Below are 25,847 nucleotides of genomic sequence, written 5' to 3' on the forward strand. Positions count from 1 at the left end.
TGGGACTACTGAGACTGAAACTCTGAACAGAGAGTCAAAGTTGGCTGAAAGGTTGGAAACTGTGCTCCGAACTCTCGAGTTGAGAGATGTTGTACTCACTTGTGGTTTCTGTGGCCATGTTCTGAATGTCCACGCTGACTACATACTGATGAGAAGGACAGAGACGAGATGGGAAAGAGGTTACATGATGACGCTGATGTCATTTAGTTCATTCCCTCGCAAATTAAAGGCTTAAAAACAAAGAGACACAAAGAAACGTGTCTATCAGTATAGCTAACATTGTCAGCACTTGAACATTAGCTTACAGTACAGCATGCATGCATTAATATGAACAGAGATGAATAAAATGTGTGCCTCAAACACACATTTGCAACAAACACATATTTGTCAGCATTACAAAGCATGCAGTGACCTCGCTTTTGCTTTTCAAGTGCGTTGGCCAGGTGGCTACTAAGAAAGGATTAGGTCCTCTAGTCTGCTTGTACGTTCCTGGTACTGGCTGGATGCTTTAGCCTTGACTCACCTGCAGTGAGTGCAATGCTTAATTGGTTTAGCATTCTATTTTTTATGACCATATATCCATTCTTTTCTGCTCTATATAACCAAAATTTCATTTGAGGTTTATGGGGTCCAGAGGAAAGACAAAATTAGGATAATAGGCATACACTGGGAGAGGTGTTTAGGTTTAACTGCAACACATTTGGATTGTCTTATCAAAGGATTTCTAATAATTCCTGTTGAACGTTTGACCTTTTAAACTCTAATCACAGTAAGCTGAGATGAATCTCTATGAGTTTTAGTGTTATAGGGTTCAGTAAGGTTTTAGATTACTGGCAAAGATCAACATTATATTTCACTGTGCGTGCAGTACAGAATGTGGTGTACACACGCTGCCCTTGTGCGACACTTTAAGCTGTTCAAGGCATCACAAAAGCCAGACATATTGGAGCAATGTGAATTAGCAAAGCCACTGACATTTGAAGTAGACCTCTGTGCTGTTCAGCAACATAAGAAACAAGATTGCTACGTACTCCTGCCTGTCTGGACATAAATTTATTTTGGCCTAAAGTTGCTATAAACCATCTACAGAAGCACTTAGATGTGCTCAAAGTCTGCTGAGTTCATTATTGTTTTGAATCTTTCTTTCTTTTTGCCTGTCTCTTCACTCTTCAGTGTTTAAGCTACAGTATTTTGTGAACTGCTGCAATATGGATATGATGCAAGCCTCTCGTAGCATAGGAGTCTTTAGTTAAAACAAAACTTTGAAAAAGTGAAATGTTTTGCACCAAATTCTTATGCAAGAATTCAAATTGTATCATTGACATTTAAATTATTTTTCCACAACCATTTAAAACATGTTACAATTTGGGCACAAATTACAGTAAAAGTTTAAAACTAGTCCAGATCTCAGTGTGTTCTCTTGTAGTTCTTGCGTGATGTTTGATTTATATTTCTAAAGTTTCCTATGTTGTTTATTTTATCTTGTTCCTGATGATTACCAGGTACCAAAAATATGAGATAATAATAACCATAAACATCACAAACAAGCATGTTGTAAACACTGCTTATCTAACACAGCCCTTTTCTTCCTCTACAGATGTGGACATTCTCCAAAAGTTGGGGCTTAAGGGAGAGAGGACATCACGCAGTCTGCCGGCAGGAGTCATTCCGTTCAGATCGGGGATCATCCTTAACCAGCGGGCGCATATTGAGGCTCCATTGCGATCAATCTTTCCTCCGGCCATCTGGCCTAACCTCACGCTGGTCCTGAGTGTACGCTCTCACCGTATCAACAGCGCTTTCCTTTTCACCCTGCTCTCAGACCACAAGAAGCTGCTTCTTGGTCTACAGCTTGTACCGGGAAACCTGGTCCTACACACGGGACCAAATACCTCTGTGGCACTGCCCTATGAGCCCCACGATGGCCAGTGGCACCAGCTGGGTCTGGGAATTAATGGACAGAGAGTGACTCTATATGCCTCCTGCGGAGGGCAGAGTGTTCATGCAGACTTTGGGTGGGACAGTGAAAAGGGGCTGGCTCCAGAGCTCCATGGCTCGCTGCTGCTGGGGAGGACAAGCCAGCAGCAAACTTCAGCACACTTTGAAGGAGCCATTTGCCAGTTTGATCTGGTCCCTTCTGCACAGGCAGCTCACAACTATTGCAGGTACATTAAGAAACAGTGCAGGGAAGCTGACACGTACAGGCCTAACCTTTCTCCTTTGCTGCCTATTGTACCGAGAGAAAGAAACATCACAGCTACTGCTGCTACCCCTAAACGTGGAAACCCAGTAACCGCCAGGAAAACCACAGGGTTCAGCCTCGCCAGGAGCGCTGCTGCTGCAGCCTCAGCTGTCAGATATGTGGCCCCCACCCAAACGATAAAACCGAACCAAGGGACCATCATCCCAAAGACCCTGTTGGGAACTGTGATACCAGTTACAGACCAAGTTGGTTTGGTTTCACCACCTCTCAAGACCAGAACCAGCACTGTCACAACACCACTCAGGACAGGAGCACCACCCACGAAACCATCAACGGCAAGACCCTCCAGTCCTAAAGCTTTTAATCAGAAATCCTCTAAACCTACTCCATCAAAATCCACTTCATCAAAACCCACTCCCCCAAAACCCACTCCATCAAAACACAGTCCACCAAAACCCACTCCCCCAAAACACAGTCCACCAAAACCCACTTCATCAAAACACAGTCCACCAAAACCCAGTCTCTCTTATCCCACTCCATCAAAACCCAGTCCGATAAAACCCAGTCCCTCAAAACCCACACTCTCTAAACCCACTCTGTCAAAACCCACCCCTCAAAACAACCCAAAAAATGCAAGTGTGGGAACAAGCAATTCCAAGAAACCTACGATACCAGTCAGTACCAGCACCAAACCCTCCAAGACAAAGCCTAAACCTGCATTATTAGACCAAGGTGCAGTCCCAAAGAAACCCCAACCCACCAGAGCCAGTAAAACTCCTTCCAAGTCTAAAGTTACATCATCGAAAGCCACTCCGTCCAAACCCAAACCAGATTCTCTAAAAGATGCTCCTTTTAAACCAACAACATCAAAGGTCAACCGCTCAAAATCAGCCACCCCCAAACCTACAGCTGCTAAAACCCCTAAGCCAACAAAGCAACCAATGACCACCAAGGCTCCAGTCACCCCAAGACCTACTAAACCTTCATACAACCCAGTTACACCACCTGCTACTGATGGCTTCCAGAGCTGGGAGGTGCCACCTACGCAATTCTCCATGCTGGTAGAAGCTAAGGGAGAGAAAGGAAATGTAGGACCGCAGGTAAGAACTTTTGGTCAACCTGAGCTGTTTAGTGAGACTGGTTGTGTGCAAATGCTACAAGAAAAAAAATCTTGGTGTTTTGCAAAATCAAGGTGAGCAAGCAGTGCACAGACTATGTCTCATCTCTGTGCCTGCAGCTGTGTGTGGCAAGTTTACATTAGTAAAGCAATAAAAGTGAATGGAGCTTTTCTTTTAGCTCATCCCAGTCTGCACTGGTCTTTGTCACTTGTAACAAAGACCAGTGCAGTTTTGATTTAGGTGTTTTTGGGTTAGAAAAAGACCACACAGATATTTAGGTTAATATGGAACAGTCTCCTTTGCCACAGAGGTTTGAAGCCCTGCTATATTTCTCTAATTCTTTTCACCTTACTCCATGCACAGAGCCTTCCAGTCTGGCTGTGACATGTCAGGTCTGACGCCTTGCCGTCTCAGCACCAGATTCCTCTTTCAGAGAGTTCTGGTGGAGGTTGCATGGTCTCGTTTCAAAGCCAGGTCCAGGTCAAAGGTTAAAGCAGTCAGCAAACATTCAGCTTCCCAATACAGGCGTTAACCCCTTAGCAGTCCTATTAGTCCCCTAAACCATCCAATGTCCCGTGGGCGGTACGTCCGACTGCTAACAGTTTAAGTTAGGCGAGGCCCTCCTTCAGCATCAGAACACGTCTCAGAAAATGTGCTTGTCTCCACGAAGCAGAGAATACCTTTGTGTACACAACTGTCTACACAGTTTCCCAACTCAAAATGTGGTCAGAATGATCAGACCACAATGTCTCTGTCAGTGTCTCTTGGGTGTGTTCATACTTGTACCTGTGATTAAGTCATCTTAGTGTAAAGTGCAAGCAGGGCCTGCTCGTTTGATACGTGTGCCTTGCTTATTCTTTGCAGCAGCCTGTCATTTGGTGCTGTAGACTGCAGAATACAGTGTGTCTAGGGCTTGCTAATTTACCTCTGTAGTGATGTCCAGTAGATGCTTTACTGTCATTAAGGTGAGCCAAGTTGCTGGCATTTAGAAACCAGGACCTGTAATCTTGATATGAAGTGCAGTCATTTACCGAAGAAAATAAATTGTAGAAGGATCAGTAAGGGAAGTTTGAAGATTATTTACCAAAGGACTGTCTGGCATATCCACAAGTGCTGATACTGTGCTGAGGCTTATGCTAAATGTAGGTTAAGTTGCACTAAATGTAGGGTAGGTTGTGGTGGAGTTCTGGCCCTGAAGTACAATAAAGCCATAGAAATGCTCTGGGCTTTATCTTAAAAGTGCATGAAAATGTGCATTTTGTCTGACTTCAATGACTGGGTAAGATATTATGAGACTGGAAGACCTATTTATTTTAAATGTGGATGCCTGCACATACACGTGCCTCCTGCTCTGTCTCTGTGTAACTGTGTAGTACCATCAGAGATCCCGAGTGAACCCAGTTATGGTTTCCTCTCAGTATGGATCTTGATTTTTTTTTTTTTTTTTTACGCATGCCATTAGTGTACTGTGCCAACTCTTTTCCCAAGAGCACAACATTTTATGTGCACGCTTTTCTTGCACACCTTAAGAGCCTTTAACAGTTACAGCAGAAGTGTGATTTGGACTTCCTGTTGCACAGAAACAGAGCTCCAGCTGCCAGAAGAAACATCCAGCTCAGGCACATATACATGCTGCAGTCGCTCTTCTGAAGCACCTTTGGCGCCTCACTCCTACCATGAAAAATGGTTTCCTTTGACATCTGCTCCACTGCATTTTTTTGAGATTGAATTTGAATCTGAATTGACTGTATGGAAACATACTTCTGTGCTCAGTTAAAGTGCACTTTATATATAAGCTTTTAGAACGGAAACCTTAAAAACGCGTTTTTCAAACTCACCAAGCACGATTTTCATCGCTGTAAACGTAGAAACAGAGTTTTTCGTGTATCAAAGGACAACTCTGTGCACAGCAATGCACAATTCATATATGCAGACGAGCACAGCCAGCATAACTGAAAGCATCCTTTCTAGAAGCCTGAACAAATTGTCTTAGAGAAAAGAAATGAGGTAAGATTGACAGGTGCAAAAAGGAAAAGACAGTGAAGTAAATAAACAAACCAGGCTAAGAAAGGAAAGCCGAGGCAGGGGGTGTAAGTGTGAAGACGGACACTGGTGTATGTTGACGTTGACAGGTCTTCAGGCCACCATAGGGCACACCACCTGCAACAGTAAGGGTGGTCTCTACTTAGGAGGTCATTGCGGAGGAGGAGATGGTTCCAGCACAGTTATAAATAAATAAATAAATAAATCAGAGAATAGACAGACACACTTTATGCAGGTAGTGACTATTATTAGAATAACCCTGAGGATCAGACATGATGTCTGTGTGTGTAAAGAATGAGTTGTGGTTTTCTTTATTTAAATTGTTGTTGAATTAGTCTCTTCTTTCTTAAATTCTTTTTGAGAGCTAAAATGAGTCAATATCAAAAAGCGACATGCTGCTTCTTTTTTACTACTCGACTATTTATCGATTTTTTTGAGGACAAAATATGTAAAATGTGTTATATATACACTTTACTACAAGATGCTTTAATAACCAGAAGCTCACATTGTTGCCTTTTTTGCCAAAATGACCAAAAATACTGTTTTCCCTCATTTCTGCGTTTTCTCCCTCTTTTTCAATTAAAAGAAAACAAATGAGCACGGGCCTGATTTAGACACACAGGGGCATTGAGCGGTGCAGGAAATGACCTGTTATTTCTAGTGTTTCTACGATTTCCTGCCGCAAGGGCTCAAATCCTCTCGATGGCTAAGGGTGAACTCTCAACACCTTGAGATGGAATTACTTCAGAGGGAAAAGGTGTCGCTTTGTGTGCGGTTTTTTTCACCCTGTGGATGAATGGCAGCCTCTGTGATGTAGATGAATCCACCGAGAAAATGCATTGGATGAGAGTCTGGTTCTGTCAGTGTATGCTAAATGAATATACTTAGTCATTGTGCTGTATAAATGGTGTATCAGACTGCAACACTAACCAAATAATCTTTCTGTAGGGGCTGCCTGGACCTCCAGGGAAGCCAGGCGTGCTAGGCAAGAGGGGTCCTCGGGTAAGTGTCTTTGACCACCCCCTGACACCTCCAACCAGATCGAACACATTTTCATAAAAAACGATTCTGTCTGTTGTTGAGGGTTTTTTGTTTATTGGTTTTTTTTTAATAAATGTAAATAAGTGTGTGTTTTATCCTACCTGTTGACCTAAACCTCAAAGGCAAAACAGCCACAATAACCAAACAAGACGCAGTCATGAAAATAAAAGCCTTCCAAGTCCCTCCTATCAACCCAGCACTCACACATATACTCACACACAAAGTCTTCCTATGCAGACAGATTGACCATATTCAGCATGGGGATGCGAGTGCTGACCTCCCACCCCTGAGCATAAACAGGAAAGCTTCTATAAAGACGGTCTTTGAAAAGGCTGCCTGTGCCACAGGATGCCTAATAAAAGCACTGTAAACAGACAAAGAACACATGGCTTCACTGGACTTTCTACTTCCGACTGAACTGTTGCAGCAGACTGCACCAACACTCCATAGGAATCCCATTCTGGGCTAATGAAAGACTTCTTTTTTCCAAGGAAGTTAAATAAATCTAGTCTTCTTACAGGAGCTCTCTTCCTCTGTTTCTCACTTACTGTCCCATAAAATGTAAGGATTCAGCCTGACATTTGTTTGTAACCACGACGGCAGCACGTTTGCATTGCCCAAACTGAAATATCATAACCCTTTAACGGATTGTAATAAAATGTGCTCCTCTTATCCAGCAGTACCCATAGAGGGAAACAACAGTAGCAGTTTTAACACATACTGTGTTGATTTACATAAAATGTACCACAAAAAAATCAGAATTCAGAGGAATTCTGACAATTTTGGTGTCAATTTTTTTCTCCTTTTGTTTTTGTCTGAAAAATTACATCACCCCCACCAATCAACAACTTGTTGTATCCTATCAGCACATTGCATTATCCCCTAATGTCAATTACCTCATTGATATTAGCGCTTAGCACAGCTGTGCCTGTGGTATCCCTTATGTTCTTGGTGTTAAACTGTTAATTACAAGGAAGGTACTGCAAACCTGCATTAAAAAAAAAAAGTCTGACATTTTATGCACTACACAGTGATTTCAGATATCCTTTATATTTTTACTTGTTGTTGTTTAAGTATAATATGTACTACGTGCTTATTCCTCCATGTCTGCAAGACCGTTAAGCTAAACTCTCTGCGATCCCCAGCGCCACTACATATGTATGAAAAGCTCTTTGTCTGGCTCTAATTAAAGCTATTTAAGCCCAATCAGCACCTCCCGTTCTGTCTGTAGTACCAGTTTCACCACATTGGTCCCTCTTGTGGGATTTCTTATGATCCAAATCAAACTTACCTGGAATGAATCCTAAATAGGGTTTAAAAATCTAAGCAGAGAGCTGCGTGAAGCCAGTCAAGCCAAGCATGAGTCTGAGTGGAAATATGTTTTGCGCAAGAAAGCTGAAACTTTCCTCCAAATGTATTTTGGAAATTTACAAGGAGAGCTGTTAAAGCTTTTCCTAAGGAACACTTTCTCTATTTTGGACTTGTAAGCAATGAATGCGTAAGATAAATGCAAATAAACAGAAGGATAACTTTGATAACTGCAGTAGTTCAAGCAGGAAAAATGTGCTGCAGCATAATCCTTAATCACTGGTTGGATCCCAGGCTGGGCTGGACTTCTCAACTCTAACTTGCCCTTGATAAAGCTTTAGCATATGGCACTGACCCCTTACCATCATCATAGCTTAGAAGTGGCTTTTGTCAAGCTCAATAAACTATCTCAGCAACAGCATCTCACTTACGTCAAGAGAGATGTTGAACTGCTGGTGGCATTCTCAGTGGAAGTGGTTGGTTTGCAAAGGGCAAGCAATGAAAAGAAGTCATTTTCAGTAAGGATGTATTTATAAATCCAGGGGTCAGTTGCAAACGTGCTGCCAGTGTGATTTAGTTTAACCCACACACTTGGGCCCATAAGCGCTCACATGGGATTGTATGCGTGCTACAACACTAATCCCTCCGTGCAGCACAGACATACCGTATGTGGGTGAGTTTACAAACTGCCTATATAAAGAGTGAGACAGATTATGGCGCTTTCCTGTAAACAAAAGCATTTATCAAATTTAACTGCTGCTGCCATGTGTGTGTGCAAACATAGAAAGCCACACACACACTCCGCGCAAAGACATGCTATGCAAACTCTCCCCTCTTAGCCAGATGTATGTGTGGTTTCAATTTAGGAAGGGAAATTTACTTGTTGGTCACTTAAAAATTTGAATATATGGTGCAGATTGCTTAGTCTGCAGGGTCACAGGTAGGTTCTTTTGTTTGAAAGACTAGTTTCTGATAAAAGAGCTCTACCAGGTTTGACCTTCTGTAGCCTGGGATTACTGGAAGTCTGCATGATGACACACAGAGCACCATTGAGCCCAAGAAGAACCAACCATGAACCTTGACCTCTCATCCCACACATGAGAGTGCGAGATGCCATCTCTATGACAACAGATGTGAGTACAGAGATCGTTGCTCAGTACCCATGAATAGTCGGGCCGAACTTTTTCGAGTGTATTTGAGGGTATATAATGACGACGATGGTAGGAGGGTGTGAGTGGAAATGTGGATGCATCGTCAGCGCACAGGTCTATATCTATCTGAAGCATGTGTGTGTGCGTGTGTGTTTGTGTGTTCATCTGGAAACTGCTGGGTCAAAAGGGTCTTTGTGTGGGTGAAAATATCTCTGTCACCCATCTTTCCTCCTGCATTCCCTCCAAACCACTCCTCTGTCGCTAACCAAATTTCCCCTACCCTGCTTCACCTGTATGCATTCAGATCCCAGATCGGCATACGGAATAGGAACCTGGAAAACTTTAAAGAACTTTCAAATGAAAACATGTGCTCCTCTGTTGGGCTCTTTCGGTAACACCACGCAACAGATCAGCTTTTCAAGGGTCTTTATAATCCCTAGAGTAAACTGTGTGAACGGGTCTTTCCTCTGGAACAACTTTGTAATGACCTCCGGGACTATAAAAATCACAGACCAATCCCCTTTTGGGCACTTTGTTTTGGCATAAAAACCACATCTAGGTTTCCATTTTAATTTCCAAACTCGTCATTCACATTATTAATTATTACTATTATTGTTTTAAATACCTAAATAATACTTTAGACTTTTACTCGTTATTTCCTTTTTCATATGCTAAAAATGTTGGCACAGAAGCAGTTCATTCATCCCCATCTGCTTCTGTTATTATAGCATTTGAGTGTAATTCATGTGGCATTAAGCTGCAAATTCCACTCTTTTTATCCAGCAGTGGCGAGGTCTGTTTTCAGACTTTTAACAAACAGTGAAATATCTTTAGGGGCAAAGGTTCGAGTGTCTGTGAATGCTTGGTGGAATCTTTAATTATGAGGACATCCAGCAGTTTCACATGCTCTCTTGATCTAATGTTAGTTAATCAGACACTGCCCCGTCTGCTCTCATTTGGCACGGCATCATACAGAATCTCTTTTATCTTTAATATGGTGGCTGTACATACATTTAAAGTCTCTTTTACGAGCTAGTGTTGAAAGTCAGAGTATGTTTACAGCACAGCCCATCAAAAGGCCTCATCTAAAATATTCTGCGTGTGAACGTGACTTTGGGAGTGATGTCACGTATCCAATTTTAAGTGCGTATGGTGCATGTGTTGGCTTCAAGTTGCACATATGTTGTTGGGCATTTTGGTATATTTAAGCATAGGTATTTATATACAATATGGTGGCATATGATGAAACATTAGAAGCTACCATTTGTTTAGATTTTCACCATTTTGTCTCCAAAGAACTGGAATAAATTACACAGAGCTAGCAGTACTATTACCGCAGGAACCACAGCAACGCCCTGTATTGCTGTTCAGAGGTTGGTGGCTTTTTATTTGATAGCCCTTAGCTTGTGTGTGCCCCACCCTGGTCTTCTCTAATTAGACACCTGTTGCGAGAGAGAAGGAGCAAGACGCGGAGGCGAGAGCACTGCAGCAAATGTTAGTGCCAGCCCATGCCTACTAGAGCACTGACCAACCTGTGGTAAGCCACAGGGTTAATTTTGAATCATGTAATTCAAACTTGTCTTGTTTGTGTAAGTTTATTTAGGGCACAACAGGGACCCTTAATGCTGTCTGGACAGACCAGCTCTCGAGGAATGCCAGCTGTATACAAAACCGAAAATGAAAAGGGAAGCATGTGGGAGGACAAGAGGCGAGGTCTTAACTTGAGAATGCTTGGAATGAGAGTATTTCAAAATGGTACTTTTTCTTATTTTCTTTCAGAGGCTTACTGCTACAATTGCATGTGCTCATCTGAAACATGGCCAAAAATTCAAATAATGAGTTCAGCGTATGTACAAATAATGCATGTAAGCCAAAAGCTCAGGCTTCAGACTGCTCTAAGTACTCAGTTTAGGGTTTGTTTTTTTTTGTTGTTGTTTTTTTTACTCATGGTTCTCTGTATGATATCCTTACCAAGGTCATCCCAAGCATAAGAGAAGCCCCATTTGTTTAATTCTTTTGTTTGTGAGGGGCAACCAATCAGAAGAACGTTGGCTTTAAGGCAGTGGAAGGGTTGTAAAACAGCTTGTTTCAGACGAAGGGCAGATGCACAAAGACCCAGTAAGACCTGAGGACTCTTTTGAACTGTGAATCATGCAAAGTAAATGGACTGGTTCTTCTATGGCACTTTTCTACTTGAGCTTTGAAAGCGCTTTATACAGTATGCCTCATTCACCCACATTCATACAAACATTTTTTATGCCTAAGTGCTTTCTATCTAACATTCACACTCTGATGAATGCATCAAAGAGTAACTTCAGTATCTTACCCAAGAATACTTTGGTAAGTAGGTTGGAGCATCCAGGGATTGAACCTTAGTAGATGACCCGCTCTACATCCTGAGCTACAGCAAACAAATCAATGCAAAGTTAAATTGAATAAAATCTTTGCTGGAAATTCCTGAGTGTTACTTAATAAGAACCTCGTGTCACCAAGATGCTGTGTTCACCCATCACAAACTCTTGGTCACTTTCATCAAACTGTCCCTTAATAGAAAGATCCGTTCCATCAAAGGCCTGCTGTATGCTGTCATGTCATGTCTGATTTAAATGACCTCCTCAGCATGTCCTGAAGTTCTCCAGAGGCCTGGTAATGAACTAATCATTGGTTCAGGTGTGTTGACCCAGGGTGAGATCTAAAACCTGCAGGACACCGACCCTCGAGGCCTGGAGTTTGACACCCCTGCCTTACATAATAACTTCCTGATTTGTTTTTAGCCACCTCAGTAAAACCCGCTGACCCAGCTCTTGAAGCAGTTTTTGCTCTTTTTCCACATTTTGACTCGATCAGCCCTGACCCAGGACAGAGCTAGGTCATGGACCCAAAAATGGCACACCATTTGGAGGGAAGGAGTGAGCATTATACAGCAAACTCAGAAGAAGAGAGGGGAAGACAAACAGCTATCTAAGTGACGGGGACATAGCAGCCTCACATGCTTTTTTTCTGCAGGCTGTTTTTCAAACCCAAGAAAAACTGGTGTGTTTTCACTCTCTGGCTTCCAACATCTTCTTTTAAACCTCCCTGTGGGGGTTACTGGACAGAGTGAGATGGTTTTACATTACAAATGTGCCGCCGCTGTAGATCTTGCTTTGTTTGAGCTCATTTCCTCACCAACAGTCGGTGCAGACAGAAATGCACACCAGTGATCGAATTCAAAATGTTATGAAATGAGATGATCTGTATTACTCATTAAGATCCCTGGAAAATGTGTGTTTGTTTGTGCGTGTGTGTGTGTTGGGGGGGGGGCTTGTGGAGTCTGTGGCAAGTAGGGGCAGGAAAACCACATCCATATGGTAAAGCAGCTCCTGAGAGCCCCATTTTTTCCATAAGCATCTACCCCCAACAACTACGCCAAATACCTCATCAGCACACTCACACATATACACACTTGGGATTTATAGGAAAACAGGTTGAGGCTGAGCTTCTCCAGACAGGCTTTACCCCCCACCTTCATCCCTGGTCTCATTCACAGAAGCAAAGCCACAGTCTGCGTCAGCTCTTTTTTTATGCAAATGCCTGCTCTTGATCTTGATCACCTTTTGATTGTGTTTTACTTTTTCTCATTTCAACACAGGGCCCCCCTGGTCCACATGGAAACCCTGGGAGACCCGGTCCACCTGGATTCAAGGTACACATCTAGTCTAACCTCTGGTCCTGCGTGATCCAGCCATGTCGATTTTCCCATATGAAGTGGTTACACGATTGGGTTTGCCTATACTGCTATTTTACTATGATGTAATGTGAATCATAATCCCATGAGAACATGTTAGATTTACATTTTTCTATATCAGCTGGAAACCCCTACAAAGCAAAACGGTAATGGAGTTTGATGGCAGAAAAATAAAGGAAACTTCAGTTCACAGCAGGGCTGCAAGTACCTGGCAGCTGGAGTACAGAAGCTGTTTCACTTTAGCATGTGTGCTGAAGAGATCAATGTTAGGATTCCCATTTATACTTGAATTGTTCTGCAGACTTTTACAAGCGACTGAGGTTTTTATGTTGAAAGGTCTTGGGGTCTTTAAGGAGAAAATATATAAATATATGTATATATAATATTTTCTGCATTCCTGATGTAATGGATTTATGCCTTTGCAAATACCCTTAACCTCTGACATTGTGTGCTTAGATGGTAGAGTGAGGGCCTGCACCTAAAGTGCATTATGAAAAAAAATGGAAACTTTTCCAAACCTTCAAGCTATTATCATACCCTATTATTTATTGATTGCACTCAGATTTGTTGCTTTCCAGCTGAGAGGTAGATTGGAAGGGCGATTTCTCTGCAGTGTAAGAAAGGCTGCTGGCTGCTGGTTAGCACGCTTAATAACAACACTGGAAACATAAGCAAACTGTTTAAAGAACCTCTAAGTCTCATGAGTTACAGATAAGGTCAGGCATACGCAAACACGATGGAATGATCAGCAGCAAAGGTTTAATGAGAACTTCGGTATATTGTGAGACAGACTGGTGTGGGCCAAGCTTCTTCTTCCTGGCAAGTGTGTTGAAAGAAAGATTATGGAGTGTTTGATGTCTCGGGGTGCACCACAATCTTCGTTCTTTCATCATTAATAAACGAGACAGAGTTGTAAATGGCAGGGGTCCGAAGGGGAAAGAGAGGGAGTCAGCACTCAGTGTAATTTCCGATCCGTGGCTTTGATGCGCTGAAACCCCATTATTGTTACCTGCTGACAATGAAGCTTGTTGTGTGTGTGTGTGTGTGTGTGTGTGTGTGTGTGTGTGTGTGTGTGGAGGCCACTAAGTAAAGCATATGTGTTACTAAATTTGTCACACTACAAAGACGTTACTTGTTATCTTTAAGTATGTGATATAAAAAGGGACCCCTTTATGTCCTTTAAGTCTTCCACAAAAAGAAAATATGTTCATATTTTATTCATGTGATAAATATGATTGACTTCACCATGTGAGTTTGGTGAATTGTTTGTTTCTCCCAGGGGAACAAAGGTGACCCTGGAATCTCACCTGGACCAGCACCCAAAGGAGAGAAGGTATAATATCCTCCCTATACTTATTTTCCCCATTAATTTGTAATGATGTCCTGGGTGGCTCTAAGCGCATTTCTGATTGCTGTGTGTGTGACCTCACTTTCCTCCACACTTGGCCTTTAAACATTCCCACTTTGTATTCCAGGGAGACTCGGGGATCATTGGCCCAGTTGGAATGATTGGCCAGCCAGGTCGAAAGGTAAGACTTGAACTGCTAATGTCCTTCCAGAGCTTCTCAAAACCCTTTCATCAAGTTTACTCTCAGTAAACTGAAGTGAATTGTTCTTAAACGCCTATTTACCAACTAAAAGGCGAGCAAAGCGTTTGCATCTGCAAACTATGAGGCAAGGCCCGAGGCAATGCATGAGTCACAATGTGTATTGGTAATGTGTCTGTGTGTGGTGTTGTTTGTGTATAACCTGCTCATCTTTGTAAAAGTATCTCTACTCATCTTCTGCTTCCCAATTCTCTCCATTTTTGTTTTTCCTTTTTGTGCTCGCCAGTTTGTTTAGTGGATCCTGCAGAGATCTGGCAGGAAGGCTGCCACAGGAGATAAAGGGGTCAGACTTTTTTCAAAGGGGAAAAGAGAATGGGAATCATGCACTCAGTCATCAAATTGCTAGTGTCTTAAATCTTACTTAAGGCACGGCTTGAGTGATTCATAAGTCCAAGGAAGTAAAATGTAGGGCAGACCTTCTGGTAGACAGAAGTGTAACAAGCACAGACTGAGATTAAGACCAAGTTGAATGTCTGGGTTGTGTATGCGTCTCTGTGGGCATGAATGCATCCCTGTGTGCTTATCTTTGTGAGCGCGTGTGTTACTACTTGTTAATACTTGTTCCCTGAGGGCGCGTCAGCAGTTGAAGTTTAAGTGAACGAATTTTGGCTCAGTACATGTGGAAAAGATACAAACAATCAGCCAAATGCAATGTGTCAGAATTAAATGTGGTTTCTTGGTTAGTGGTTAGAGAAAGGATGCAACCCATTCCCATTCCCTATATTCATATTTTAACTCTAGGAGAACCACCTTTAACATCATTTTCCAATATACAGGTTTACGTTTTAGCATTGCCAATGTGAGAAGAACAGAAAATTTAGGGTCCGAATTTAAAAGTAGGTTGGGTGGTGAATGACTGGGGCTCCTTTACATTCACTCTCTATTTTTGACTTGCAGTTACATTCAAACAACTAAACTCTGTGGTTAGATTCAGGGGGAAAGTTAGGGTTGTCGTGTTGAACACACACTAAGAGCCCCATTTTTCCCATCTGCATCAGGTTTCCTTCGATACCGTGGTTACATATCCTTGGTTAACATAGTTACCCATTCTGTAACAGTGACTACGTCAGTGGACTGCTTTTTCCCCTTAATCAGCGTTTTAAACTCTACTCCACTGAAAAATTGCAAAACGATGTAAAAATTGCCCAGGTTATTACAGTGTAATATGCTAGGTACCTGATCAAGTGTCGCTTTGTAATGACTTAGGAGTGAGGGCAGATTGAGGAACAAAACTTTGGCTGTAAAGACTTTAACTTGTAAACAATGTAAACTTAGTTATGAAGTCATATAACACAGTGAATAAACTACGAAAGCTAGAATAAAGGAGTGGAGCCTGACCCACAGTTTCATATAGTAGTGCCAAGTAAACTCCAGCTGACAGAAGTTAATTAAATTGAATACCTCTGAAATATGACAGATATAAACAAAGACCGCATGTGAGCCAGAAAAATGTTGGGAACCACTTCAGTTTAATCTTTGTGCTCGCTTCCAGTCAGCATCAAAATAGTTCCTTTCACCCTTTTTCCAAGTAAACTGTTGCAAACATATGTCTAATAAATGAAAAGAAGATCCTATTAAAAGCTTCCAATCACATCATGCATCAAATGCAGCTGAGCCGTGCACATGTCTTAAACAAATTAGGTCAGTAATTGAATAGTGCAGGTTGACTGTATGCCTTTCAGACTAGGTGTAAAGCACTTCTGGCTGTATTTACTTTCTTCCCAGAGCCACAGTGCTCTGTAACACAGTGTCAGACTTCAGCCGGATGGCTACCTCGGGCTCAACATATGGCTTTTGTTAGGTGTCTGCTTTTCTGTGTGTGTTGTGTGTGTGTGTGTCTTAGTCCATTTGTATGTCGCTGCCTCTCTCTTTCATACACACTCAGCCAGAATGGAAACAAAAAAAAATGTAAGTCTGGTGAAAAACATTCACAGATTCCTTTAAAACTAGCAATTTGAAGATTTATCAAGAAGTTAGTGCCTTTTAACTTGGCCAAGGGTGACTACACAGATTAGGTCAGATTATTTAAGACAGTGATTTGTTTGTTAGCATAAATGTAAGATCACTTTAAAGTATGCACTGTATACTTACTTTTTTACCCTCGACAGCACTTTCCGCTTATCTGCATGCAGTCCAGAGGTGGAGCAAACTGCTTTAATAAAACCCAAGGGCACATTATAGCTCGAATTATCAGAATGACATCATAGACTCTTCACTAGGGGAGCGTAACCATAGCAACTTCATCCACACACACACACACACACACATACACAGAGACTGACATCACCAAAGCATGCCTCAGGTATTGGTCAATGAACCACAGACAACTTGACTATAAAGGAAACTTGTTAAAGTAAGCACAAGGAGGCAGCTTCCTTTCTGTACACAAACACAAAGAAGCTCATTAACCTGCTTCCATCCTGCAGTAAACAAAGCACAATAACTTGTTGTAGTTATCGGCTATCCACTGTAGCAGCAGTTTCCTTAAATAAATCTCCATCCTTAATGCAACACTGTGACAGGCGTGTGAGTCAGTCTCCAAAGGGTACTCCTCAAACAGGCCTTGTTCTGTTCATTTTCAAGGTGGAAAGTCCCAGACGCGTTTCGCCCTGATGTAGATCTCTCCATTTCCACAGAAGCCAGATGAATACAAAGAGAATGCAATATTTGAAAACAAATAACAACATTTATGGGCATTGCATTTCCCTCGTAGGCCACCCTGAAACACCTTCGTATTGCTCTTGTGTTTCTAGCTGTTTAACTTTCTCTGTCATCGTTTGCTTGTTTTTCTGTGGTTTAGGAAAACAGGACAACAGCAACTTTTCCTCTCTTCTCCTCTGTATTTTTGCCCTCCACTTTCTCTGTCTCACACACAAACACGCACGAATATCCAGCCTCTAATTCATCCTTAGCCGTGATGTTTCGACCGGGAATTCTGGAATTTGGCTTCTGGGTTTTTGGGGGTTTTTTTCCGTGGAAACTTTAATGGAGGAAACAGTGGTACTTTAAATGTGTGATACTAGAGTGTGATTTTACACTGTCAGACAAGCCAAATATGTTCCGCTCTGTACAACATTTGTTCTAGCAGGCAGGCTCTGAATGGTTTTTCAGTATGGCGAGGCAGGGTCAGGGATAGGGGACATACACAGGGCCAAACCTCAACTACAAATCCACAGTACAAGCCACGCGTCTCACCTTACTGCCTGCATGCCCTGTGTCTCATCCCAGGACTAGGTGATCCGTCTCTCCTCACTTTCTGCCTGTCTCTTAAAGTGTCCATACTTTTTTCACCTGAAAGTCGAGACATACCGTCGAGCAGAGCAATATCTATTTGCTGGGCCTTCATGCCATATGAAACTATTTAAAACTATGTTTCTTATTGACATTGTTTGCATTGACAGCCTATAGGGATGTAAGGAACGATATATGAGGATTCTAAATTCACATTACTTTGTTAGGACTTTGTTATGTACATTACAGTAACTGGTTAAAACCATTTAACACAACAGTTTGAATATATGCACAATGAAATAGCAAAAACCTGCACTTTCCACTTCTTTTCCACATCTTAAAGTTTTCTGTTAATGACTGTAGGACAATAAACGATTTATGTCCTGTGGGTGATGTAGGTGTCATCACACAAACCGTGTATCTTGAACATAGCTGTAATGGGTATGTTAATCAGCACTGTCATCGTTGCTTTTAGTAACTGAATCGTCTGAAAATGTTTATAATTTGCCAGAGATTGTGCAAACCTTTAAAGACTACGAGAGCATATCCAGACAGCTGGAAAGTAATCCATAAACACTCTTGTCGACTCAGTGGTTATGCAACATTGTGGGAAAATGTGACTGTCTTGAGACACTTTGTGGTGTTTATAAAAAGTCTCTATACTTGTGCTTTTCACATACGTGTTATCCAAATATGTGATTGTTTTACAGCAAGCAAAGTTTGGATACTCTGTTTTTCAGTTTTATACAAAAAAATCCTTTTCAATGAAGTCCAAAAGGAGAAGTAGCCTATAATTAAAAGGTAGAATCATATACTGTATTTCACTCCCAGTTCCAGACAGTGTATTAATCATCCTCGTTTCCTTTATTTGTGCATGGCAGTTTGTTGTATGACATTAATCTGCCTGGAGTCCTGTTCCAAACCAAACTCTCTCCATTAAGCTCCTGCTCACTGTTCAAACTAACAAATGCTCCACATGCTCATCATCATCATAATTATGAGAGAATTCAAATCAACCATCATTTTCTTTGCGTGTTTTACAACAAATCACTTCTCTGTCCTCTGGTAGCAGTAACAGTGATACTGCATGCAAGGAAACATTGTGCTGAAATTGCTGTGCAGACAGGGATGAGATGAGGAATCTTTTTCCACTGGCTAAATTTCAGCCAAATTGTCCAGTTCCTTCGCACAGTTGTTTGTTTTTTGTCTGTCCCTGCGTGGAGCGTTTATGTTCTCCTGTACATTCAATGTATACATGGAGCCAGACGATTACGCCGAGCAATCATGTGGCTCCATTCTGCAGGGTTTGAAGAGATGAAAGCAGAGATTAATAAGGAGAGTGGTATATTTCTGCTACCAGGGTGCTGCACAGTTCAGTCAGATACGCATTGTTTGTGGAGTACAGTTGTTAAGCACACGTGAGGTTGGCACTCATTTGAACACCCACAATGTGGGTACAGCAAGTCAAAGGAATGACATGTCATCAGCAGACACGATGTGTCTTTTATTTTCTCTCTGCCAAAATGCGCTTAGCGTTCCCCCGGGGCACTCCTAGGCTTAGCTGGGTGGAGGGTTTGTGCTTATAGAGTGCTACCGGGAGGCTGCTGTAAATGAAAAGCATTTTGGTGGGTTTATCTGATTGAACACACATGCTTGTTAAACAAGTGGCATTGTAAACACCGGCAGCCTGGCGGGAATGGCCACTCTCATTAGCAAGCTCATAATGAGTGAGATAAGGATCTAAGATGGTCTAGCTGAGGTTGAGAGGCTATGGTTAATACACAGGAACCACGGCATCTGTGCATGTGTGTGTTTGTGGTTAGTGGACCTCACAGTACACCATGGGAACATAAGCCACTACACATGTTTGTACTACAAGTAAGCCATGTAATAAGATGGAGGGTATATTGTGCATAAGGTGCATGTATCTTCGTGTGTGATTGTGCATGTGCCCATCTGTGCAAATGTGCACACATTTGTGAACCTGTATATGTGTTTCCAAGCTTGAGAGAGGGTTTAGGTCACCGCTTCTTCAGAGAATATATGTTAGCGAAGAAGTGCATAGAAAACAGAAATGTATTTTAAGTAGTAATTAAAGCCCAGTGGTTGTGTCTCAGTATAAACAGACCATATATTTGGACACATGTAGGTAATCATCAGAAAAACACAAATATTTACCAGCTGACCACCGTCATAATATTGCACTTTATAATTGGGAAGTTTTCAGACATGTGCAGCATGTGTCTCTGAGTCCATCTGTTCTCTTTAGTGATAATACTTTTGCAAAATAAGAAAACCCACAAAAATTCAAGCTTGTGTCACTGTGTCTGTCAGCACCTGCTAACATCTCTACTTGTTTATTTGTGTTACTCATGTATTTTCCTCTCAGCCAAAGGCATCTCCTCCTAGTGGTCTTTTGATGATGTGCACCAGATGATGTGAGGTGAACGTTTTCCAACACAACACAGGGCTTATATGTGTGTTAGACACAGATGAAAGCAGACTTTTAAAACAAAACATAGATCTGCAATGACAATTACAAAAGGTTTACTAGAAAACAACTCTTTGCTGACACAGTTGCTGGAACTATTAAAGCGCAGGAGGTGGTGTTTAAAATGATGGGAACGGCAGTTTAAAGTGCTGCTGCGTAGTAGACCGACGAGAGCGATCGCGTAACGTAATGAGAAGAGGGATGCTGCCTCCTCTTCTCCTGCTGCAGTCAGTTGACAGAGCAGTGGATAGTTTACAGGAACTCTGGGAGCCTTGGCTTGGAACGCTGAAGCTGTGGTTTAGGAAAACGGGACAACAGGAGTCTTTCCTTTCTTCGGCCGTCTGTTTTTACTTTGTTTTTTTCCCCCTCTTTCCTTTTTTTTAAATCTCTCTCTCTCTCTTGCTCCCTCACTCTATCAAACTGTGGTCTGGGAAGGCATGTCTTCCTACCTTTGATTTAGTGTTTTTTTCTTTTTCCTCCAGTCTTTGTCGGGGGTCTGTGGTGCTGGAGTCAGCAAAAACTGCAGGAAAGCACTATGTCAGGCTGTCTTCTGTGTTGCAGTCTGGCCTGCTGCATGGGGGAGGGCCTTGCTATCTGACTTAAACAGGAAGGCATTTATATCCTCAACATGCCATGATCTTGGCAATAGTCTTCTGAAGACCCTGCGAACACAGCCAGTGGAAAGTCTGATCCATTAACAGAAGGGCAGATTGATACCTCACCGCATATGGCACCAAATTTGTCTGTTGGTGCTGTTCGCGTTACCACTTCACTCCACCTGTCATTCCCACACATGCTCCTGTGTTTGTCAGGCTTTTCCCTCAACTGTGAATCATTTCAGACTTTCCCACCTCTCTTTTTTTTTCTGTTATTATTTTATACTCACTTATCATGTGATATTTTGGTTTCTTTAGGGACAGAAAGGTTTCCCTGGCCAACCCGGACTCCCTGGAGAGCCTGTAAGTATTTTCACAGGTGTTCTCTTTTACTTCTGCAACAGCCACCCTCACAGAAAAACCCATGTTCATTTCTATATCTTGTATATTCTCATTATATATTTTGCTTCTTTAACCTTAAATCTCCCCAGATGAACTCTTTTCTTTTAGGCACTTCTCTCTACCTCATGCACATCACATTATCTGCAATGCCATGCCTTCATTAGTGTCCACGTATGTCATTCACGTCCACCTCACTCAAGTCTAAACCCTTGCTCTCGCTTCATTCTTCAAAATTGAAACTCAGTCGTCATTCACTCCAGGTGTTCAACCTTTCACTCTGTGTGTATGTGTGCGTGCACCGAGGATGCCAGCTGGGCAGCCAGATTAGATTAGCCTGTTATAAAGCACTGGTGAGGACAGACATCTGGCCAAAGCACTGTGTTAAAGCGATGCACTCCATGATATCAGAACGTGATGCCAAAGAGAGGAAAAAATAGAGGGAAAAGAAACAGGGACAAGCCAAGTAGGCCAACAGTGACACACTCAGTGGCTGCTACTCCGCAGTCCTGGAGAAAGTTTCCCTTTGTGTGTGTCTCTTCTGCTCCGGGCTTGTCGTTCAACCGTCACACTGTCTTACAGCATGTCACACTATGACATGCTATGCTATTTTCTAGCAGGCCTTTATTCTTTGTCATATTTCCCAGGTCATTTATCTGTTTGACTTTCCTTAATCTGTGGGAATCCATTCAATGAAGTCTTTTATTCACTGCTAAGTGACGGAAGACGTGACTCTGGCTGTTTAGTCCAGCCCAACACTATTTTTAAGCATGGAGCATCCAGCCTTGCGTCCAAAGTTATTTCCAATTAGGCAAGGTCATGCTACTGTTTGCATTAAAGAAAGATCTTAGTCATGAAAAGAGAAGTGGAAATTTCTCCTCACTGTCACAGCCGTGCTCAGGATGACGTCATCAGTTTGGGGAGTTCCTGCTCTAGTCATTGTAGAGAAGGTACTTTTTACTAATATGCCCTCCCACTCGATTCATCCTCAAGCGCCCCCCTGTTTCCCACATAGCTGGTTCCTTTTGATGATGATCACAGTGTAAATCACCATACTGTTGTGTGCAGTAACACAGTGTCTTGATGACACTGTGTTACTGTAATGCACCACAGGCTGTATTCAGAGCCTAAACCTACAACTGGTCAGTTAAAGGCCCAAATGTCACAAAGCCAAATTTATGGCGTGTTTTAACTGGCAGCATCATACACATTTATCCGAGAGAGGGAATGGCAAGGAAAGTAAGACACAAACGCTTGTCCTCTGCAAATTTTAAACACAACCTGCTTCTGTGCACATGTCTTATGCCTTCTGACAGTGACATATACAGTACATGCATGCAAACCAAACTGCTAATTAGGGTCTATGGTCTGGAACACATCTGAAAAGTGAGGAGTGAAAGAAAAAAAAAAGAAGCTTTTCATGGTAATCAGTGGGAACAATTCAGTGGGGTGGAATGTCACCAAGTTCATCTACACAAGTACTCTACTTAAGTACCAATTTGAAGTGCATATACTTTTCTAGAGTGTTTATTTCCTTGCCATTTTAACATAATAATAAAATATGATCTTTTAAATCAAAACAATTCTAAAAAAAAAAAAAAAAAAACGGAGCCGAAGGTTTTTTCCTGTTAAAAGGGAGTTTTTCCTTCCTACTGCCACCAACTGTTTGCTCATGGGGGGCAGCTGATTGTTAGTGTTTTCTCTGTACTACTTTAGGGTCTTTACCGTAGAACATAAAACAGCTTGAAGTGATTTCTGTTGTGATTTGACGCTATATGTATAAATAAATAAATAAATAAATGACATTCAATTTAATTAATAAAAAGAACATATTGGAGACATATAGTTATTATACTTATCAATCACTGTATTTCATCCCATCTGCTTTGTCTACCTCACTGAAACCGTTCACTGCTATGAATGGCCTGCTTGTGTGTGTTTGTGTTGCTGCAATTTTGATTGCCCACCCTACCGCTCTCTCCCTCTCCTCCACCTTCTCATTTATTTCTCTCTTTCTCTCTTCCCCGCAGGGTGAGCAAGGTCCAGTCGGGAGCCCAGGTGCCAAAGGTTATCCTGGCAGGCAGGTGCAGTAAATCCTCTCCTGTGACTGGTACAGTTGTAGTCAGGGCCGTAGTAAGGGCAGAGGGCCAAGAGGAATTAGGTTATGCTAAGCAGATGGCCTGGAGGAAAAAAACATATTTGGGTAAATACTAAACAGAAGAAAATGAAAAATAAATGCCTCAGAAATTAACATAGAGATCCACTTCAGTATTTAAGCCATAGCTGCTATACAGAAATGTATGGCAGTGTATTTTTGTACAGGAGTATTTATTATTGTGTCCTGTCACCTTTCCCCATTGGGGAGGTTTCTGTTATTTTTATAATAAACCTTACCAATTATAATATTAGGATGTATCTCTGTTGCATTGCTTTTTAAAATATTCCATTCTAAAGTTAAACCTGTAGACTTTGGTATAACCCAAATGAAGTACTTCAGGCACAGCTTCAAGTGCAGGGCTGCTAAATTAAATTCCTCTTTTTGATTTTCAGGGTTTACCTGGGCCTATAGGACCAATGGGGCCTAAAGGCGTTCGGGTAAGGAGTCAACTTTCTGCTCTACAAATGTGCTGCTCAAGCTTAGATCTGTCTAAATGACCAGTATTGATGTTTTGACAGGATCACTGAATATGCTTACTCGTCTCATGACATTTATAAAAAAAAAAAATGCACAAAGAAGTTGCTAAATTAAGGGCCTGCTCACAAGCATTAGCATTTTGTGCTAGAAAGCTGTTGTTGGATGAGCACTTACTTGAATGCAACACCAGCCAAATGCTAGTATGTATGAAAGCATGCATGGCAGCAGTTGCACCAGCATCCAACACCGCACACATAAATAAACACACGCTCAACTCACTGTTAATAGCGCGCTAAACTTAGGAGCCTTGTAATACAAACATTGTGTTACTGTATACAGACTCTTATTCAAAGACTGGCTGTTGATAAGCCTCCTCATGCAAACCAACACCCTTTAGGCACACAAACAAAAAAACAGACGCGGGTGACACAAACTGATTTTTATGTTGCATTTCAATAAAGGTTCTTTATCAGTTTCCCTTGGCTGCTCCGAAGCCTTCCCCTGCCCCCACTGGCTGGAATTTCCTGTTTAAGCTCAGTTTGAGGCCCTGCTGTCTTAAGGAGGCATTCTAGTCCCCCTTTTGCTCACTGCACTACCTTTCTCTGTTTTCTGCTCTCTTTTCTTTGCTGACTACTACGTATTGTGTAAACTCATCTGACGCCTTGCTTCTAACTAGCACCTGAACTGTTCCTCCAGCGTTCAACTGTGGTGTTTCTGCTTGTTGTCGTCTGTGTGCGTCTCCACCATACTGACAGCCCAGTGTGATGTCCTGGCTATCTTCAGAGATCCCTGGCGTGAGGGTATGTGCCCTTGGACTACATCGTGGAAGCCAGCACCATGCAGTCCATGGGCATATACACTTGCCTCATGGCTTGGTTCTTCATGCAAGCCAACCCAGTCCGTGGTGGACCATCATCCACTGAAAACCAGCCCCAGAGCCATTAGGGTTTTTTTTCCTACTGCTTTTATACTATCCAAATACTCATCCATATTCCTCCTGTCTCCTCTTCTCTCCTTCAGGGTTTCATTGGAATCCCAGGCCTTTTTGGCCTGCCCGGTCCTGATGGCGAAAGAGTGAGTCCTTTTCAAATGTATATTTCTCTCAAGCAATCGGTAACTCAGAAAATGTACACGGACCAGCCGAATCCAGCTAATGGGCCTGTGAAAGGACAGCATTTCTTCTTCTGCATTTTGTACATTCAGCTGTCTTGTTGTTATAACACGAGAAGCAGTCCCCAGCTGTCCGAGATGCTGCTGTATAAAGCTGTGTGGGAGTGTTGATGACTCATAATAAAAGCCCCTCTTTTAAGGCCTTTGAACTGCCTGAACTCACTAAGGCCTCTTACTTCTGTACAGCCATTTGCCTACTTATGACACGGTCCAGAAGGTTGCATCAGCACGGGATAGGCTGTAATCACAACTTGTACCATCTGTAGCCAGAAAGATACACATAAAGCAGAGACTATGCATAGCTCTCTTCTTCCAGCAGACTCTTTTTCTCATTTAATCGACATATGTGCACAATGGAAGCCTAGATCTCTCATAATAGGTTAGAAAATATAGGCTAGGCTGCAGTCAGCTGCTGTTCACATCTGCTGAAGCAGGAGAGGAGACAGGCTTACAGCTATGGTTTTTTAATAGTGTGTTTTGGGCTTGAATCAGTTCTACCCAAAAGTGCTATGTTTTGATTTTGATATGGCTTTTTACATAATGTCTGACTCTGTCTTTCGTCTTTGTTTCTGTCTTCTTTTCACCCTTTCTGTTCTGCTTTCTTTTCTACTTCTGCTCTCTCTATCTTGTTTGGATTTTCAGGGTATACCCGGCGAACCAGGGAAGAGGGGCAAGATGGGTAGGCCGGTAAAGTTTTGTCTCAACATACTTTGCAGATAATCTTTCAAAAATGTGATGAATTGTGCTGGATGTGCTCATTTTGAACGTTTGCTTTGTTATGGATGCTGATTATAGCTTTTAGAACTTTAAAGTTCAGAGACAAGTTTGGAAAAAAAAGAAAAATTCCCTGTATTTGGGTCAGATCGAAACTTTTTCTGCAAAGAATCCAACACATATGAAAATTTATAAGGTCTGCATTTGCGTCATTCTTTCAATCGGCTAAGTATTTCCATGGCTGTTGGAAGGGTTAACTGCAGCCTGAATAGAGTGGAGTCCCACCAGCCGCATGTCGGGGTCTTGGATGTAACAAGAAAAAGGCTTTTGTTGGAGTAATGGGCTTTCGGTCCCCCCCAGCATGGAGCCAAGCCATTTGGAAGGAAGCCGCTGATTCTGTTGTGTGTGTCAGA

General features: G+C 42.1%; 1 protein-coding gene and 1 long non-coding RNA gene across 2 annotated transcripts in view; both read left to right on the forward strand.

Annotated features, from left to right (window-relative positions):
* The window catches only part of col27a1a (collagen, type XXVII, alpha 1a), a 65,809-nt gene that overhangs the window by 7,331 nt on the left and 32,631 nt on the right, over positions 1-25,847 (forward strand). Inside the window, exons 3-12 of the mRNA XM_005917263.3 lie at positions 1,598-3,303; positions 6,313-6,366; positions 12,496-12,549; positions 13,871-13,924; positions 14,067-14,120; positions 20,835-20,879; positions 22,946-22,999; positions 23,466-23,510; positions 24,571-24,624; positions 25,363-25,407. Coding sequence (XP_005917325.1) covers positions 1,598-3,303; positions 6,313-6,366; positions 12,496-12,549; positions 13,871-13,924; positions 14,067-14,120; positions 20,835-20,879; positions 22,946-22,999; positions 23,466-23,510; positions 24,571-24,624; positions 25,363-25,407 — 2,165 coding nt within the window. The remainder of the gene's footprint in view (positions 1-1,597; positions 3,304-6,312; positions 6,367-12,495; positions 12,550-13,870; positions 13,925-14,066; positions 14,121-20,834; positions 20,880-22,945; positions 23,000-23,465; positions 23,511-24,570; positions 24,625-25,362; positions 25,408-25,847) is intronic.
* Positions 3,313-4,767, forward strand: LOC121814160. Its single transcript, XR_006054149.1, has 2 exons — positions 3,313-3,848; positions 3,924-4,767. It is a non-coding gene; the product is annotated as an uncharacterized LOC121814160 (long non-coding RNA).

This window comes from Haplochromis burtoni, unplaced genomic scaffold (genome assembly GCF_018398535.1).
Source record: "Haplochromis burtoni strain Fernald_Lab_line unplaced genomic scaffold, NCSU_Asbu1 Contig_23, whole genome shotgun sequence".
Taxonomy (NCBI): domain Eukaryota; kingdom Metazoa; phylum Chordata; class Actinopteri; order Cichliformes; family Cichlidae; genus Haplochromis; species Haplochromis burtoni.